Source organism: Penaeus vannamei, chromosome 25 (genome assembly GCF_042767895.1).
Source record: "Penaeus vannamei isolate JL-2024 chromosome 25, ASM4276789v1, whole genome shotgun sequence".
Taxonomy (NCBI): Eukaryota; Metazoa; Arthropoda; class Malacostraca; order Decapoda; family Penaeidae; genus Penaeus; species Penaeus vannamei.
In genome coordinates this window covers 7161348-7165246 of record NC_091573.1, presented here as the reverse complement: position 1 = coordinate 7165246, position 3899 = coordinate 7161348, and the positions used below count along the sequence as shown (strand labels likewise).

The following is a 3899-nucleotide window of genomic DNA, read 5'->3' as shown; positions in this document are numbered from 1 at the left end:
GAGAGAGAGAGAAAGATAAAGAAAGAAAGAAAGAAAAAAAAAAAGAGGAAAAAAAAAAGAAAAACAAAAAAGAAAAACAAAAAGAAAAAGAAAAAGAAAAAGAAAAAAAGAAAAAGAAAAAGAAAAAGAAAAAGAATAAGAAAAAGAAAAGAAAAGAAAAGAAAAGAAAAGAAAAGAAAAGAAAAGAAAAGAAAAGAAAAGAAAAGAAAAGAAAAGAAAAGAAAAGAAAAGAAAAGAAAAAGAAAAAGAAAAAGAAAAAGAAAAAGAAAAAGAAAAAAAAAGAGAAAAAGAGAAAGAGAGAAAAGAGAAAACAGAGAAGGAAAAACCTGACGGGAGAAAGAGCGAGAGACCCTTAATTCCAATCATATATTACAAGGTTCGTATCATTACACACGTCTTTGAAGCTGAAGAAAGCCGGTGTTTTATCATTATCCTTAGACATGTAAACAGGACAGGTCTCAGACATGTAAACAAGACAGGTCTCAGACATGTAAACAGAACAGGTCTCAGACATGTATACAGAACAGGTCTCAGACATGTAACCAAGACAGGTCTCAGACATGTAAACAGAACAGGTCTCAGACATGAAAACAAGACAGGTATCAGACATATAAACAGAACAGGTCTCAGACATGTAAACAAGACAGGTCTCAGACATGTAACCAAGACAGGTCTCAGACATGTAAACAAGACAGGTCTCAGACATGTAAACAAAGCAGGTCTCAGACATGTAAACAAGACAGGTCTCAGACATGTGAACAAAGCAGGTCAAGACATGTCAACAAAACAGGTCTCAGACATGTAACCAAGACAGGTCTCAGACATGTAAACAGAACAGGTCTCAGACATGTAACCAAGACAGGTCTCAGACATGTGAACAGAACAGGTTTCAGACATGTAAACAAAAGAGGTCTCAGACATGTAAGCAAAACAGGTCTCAGACATGTAAACAAAACAGGTCTCAGACATGTAAACAAGACAGGTCTCACACATGTAAACAAAACAGGTCTCACACATGTAAACAAGACAGGTCTCAGACATGTAAACAAAACAAGTTTCAGACATGTAAACAAAGCAGGTCTCAGACATGTAAACAAAGCAGGTCTCAGACATGTAAACAAAACAGGTTTCAGACAAGTAAACAAAACAGGTCTCATACATGTGAACAGAATAGGCCTCAGACATGTGAACAAAACAAGTCTCAGACATGTAAACAAGACAGGTCTCAGACATGTAAACAGAACAGGTCTCAGACATGTGAACAGAACAGGTCTCAGACATGTAAACAAGACAGGTCTCAGACATGTCAACAGAACAGGTCTCAGACATGTAAACAAGACAGGTCTCAGACAAGTAAACAGAACAGGTCTCAGACATGTAAACAAGACAGGTCTCAGACATGTCAACAGAACAGGTCTCAGACATGTAAACAAGACAGGTCTCAGACACGTAAACAAAACAGGTCTCAGACATGTAAACAGAACAGGTCTCAGACATGTAAACAGAACAGGTCTCAGACATGTAAACAGAACAGGTCTCAGACATGTAAACAGAACAGGTCTCAGACATGTAAACAGAACAGGTCTCAGACATGTAAACAGAACAGGTCTCAGACATGTAAACAGAACAGGTCTCAGACATGTAAACAAGACAGGTCTCAGACATGTAAACAAGACAGGTCTCAGACATGTAAACAAGACAGGTCTCAGACATGTAAACAAGACAGGTCTCAGACATGTAACCAAGACAGGTCTCTGACATGTAAACAGAACAGGTCTCAGACATGTAAACAAGACAAGTCTCAGCCATGTAAACAAGACAGGTCTCAGACATGTGAACAGAACAGGTCTCAGACATGTATACAGAACAGGTCTCAGACATGTAATCAAGACAGGTCTCAGACATGTGAACAGAACAGGTCTCAGACATGTAAACAAATAGGTCTCAGACGTGTAAACAAAAGAGGTCTCAGACATGTAAACAAGACAGGTCTCAGACATGTGAACAGAACAGGTCTCAGACATGTAATCAAGACAGGTCTCAGACATGTCAACAGAACAGGTCTCAGACATGTAAACAAATAGGTCTCAGACGTGTAAACAAAAGAGGTCTCAGACATGTAAACAAGACAGGTCTCAGACATGTAAACAAAGCAGGTCTCAGACATGTAAACAAAACAGGTCTCAGACATGTAAACAAGACAGGTCTCACGCATGTAACCAAGACAGGTCTCAGACATGTAAACAAACCAGGTCTCAGACATGTAAGCAAAACAGGTCTCAGACATGTAACCAAGGCAGGTCTCAGACATGTGATCAAAACAAGTCTCAGACATGTAACCAAGACAGGTCTCAGACATGTAAGCAAAACAGGTCTCAGACATGTGAACAAAACAGGTCTCAGACATGTAAACAAAGCAGGTCAAGACATGCAAACAAAACAGGTCTCATACATGTGAACAAAACAGGTCTCAGACAAGTAAACAAAACAGGTCTGAAACATATAAACAAAAAAGGTCTAACACATACTAATGAGTCTTGAATTATTTTTCTTTTTCTTTTTGAACAGAAATCCCCTTATGAACATAGTGGATCGGAAAAGGAATAAAACCAAACCAATTAAGTTGAAAACCTAAAAGAAAGAATATTCGGCTACTACAGAATGTCATTAAGAGAAAAAAAAGACTTAATTAATGAAGATGATTAAAAAGGCGTTGGGCACTTGTTAAAAGGCAGTGATTAAAAGGATTTCTCATTAGGAAAACCTACATGGTAATGGTGAGAATTAATTCAGTGAGATTGAATAACTTTAATGCTTTGGAAAGGCTCTTTTCTTTATTCATTTTCCTTTTCTTTTTAGGTTATATATGTATATATATATGTATGTGTATATATATATATATATATATATATATATATATATATATATATATATATATATATATATATATATATATATATATATATATATTTATTCATTTTTTTTTTGGGGGGGGGGGAGGTGTGAGGGATGTGGTTAAATATTGTTTTATTTTGTTTAGTGTTTTTAATGGTGTTTGCTTATTCTTGTTTCTACTGTAAAACACACAAAGGGGAGAGGGAAGGCAAGGGAGGGACTTAAAGAGGAAAGGGAGAAGAAAGGGAGTGAAAAGGGAGGGACTTTAAGAAGGAAGGGAGAGGAAAGGAAGTAAAAAGGGAGGGTCTTAAAGGAAAGGAAAGAGAGGGGAAAGGGGGGAATTAAAGAAGAAAGGAAATAAATAGGGAGGGACTTAAAGAGGAAATGGAGAGGGAAGGGAGGGTAAAGGGATGAAAAACAGAAGAGACTCAGAGAGAAAAGGTGGAAGGGGGAGGGAAGGAAGGGAGAGAAGGAAATAAAGGAGTGAAGGAGGTGGGGATATTAAGGAGGAAGAGAAGGGAAGTGGGAGAAGGCAGAAAGACGGCTTAAAGTGGAAGGGGAGTAGTGAATTTAAGGAAACTTTGGGAGTGAGAGGCGTGGCAGAGCGGGAGAAGGGGAGGGAGAAGGAAAGGGAGAGGGATATAGAGGGAGAAGGAAATGAAGGGAGAGAAGGAGAGGGAGAAGGAGAGGGAGAAGGAAAGGGAGAGAAGGAGAGGGAGATGGAGAGGGAGAAGGAGAAGTAAATATTGAAGGAAAGGGAGAGGGAGAGGGAGAGGGAGAGGGAGAGGGAGAAGGGAAGGGAGACGGAGAGGGAAAAGGAAAGGGAGAGGGATATGGAGGGAGAAAAGGAGAGGGAGATGGAGATGGAGAGGGATAGGAAGAAGGAGAGGGAGAAGGAAAGGGAGAGGGAGAGGGAAATGGAGAGGGAGAAAGAAAGGCAGAGAGAGAAGGAGATGGAGATGGAGAGGGAGAGGGATACAGAAGGAGAGGAAAACGAAGAGGGA

At 39.2% G+C, this 3899-nt stretch overlaps 1 protein-coding gene across 1 annotated transcript; it reads left to right on the top strand.

Annotated features, from left to right (window-relative positions):
• The first annotated feature begins 512 nt into the window (after positions 1-512).
• On the top strand, positions 513-2607 carry LOC138866359 (serine/arginine repetitive matrix protein 5-like). The gene is made up of 5 exons (XM_070138885.1): positions 513-538; positions 624-921; positions 1170-2061; positions 2181-2407; positions 2569-2607. Exons 1-5 carry the CDS (start codon positions 513-515, stop codon positions 2605-2607), a joined length of 1482 nt encoding a protein of 493 aa, XP_069994986.1.
• Positions 2608-3899: the final 1292 nt, after the last annotated feature.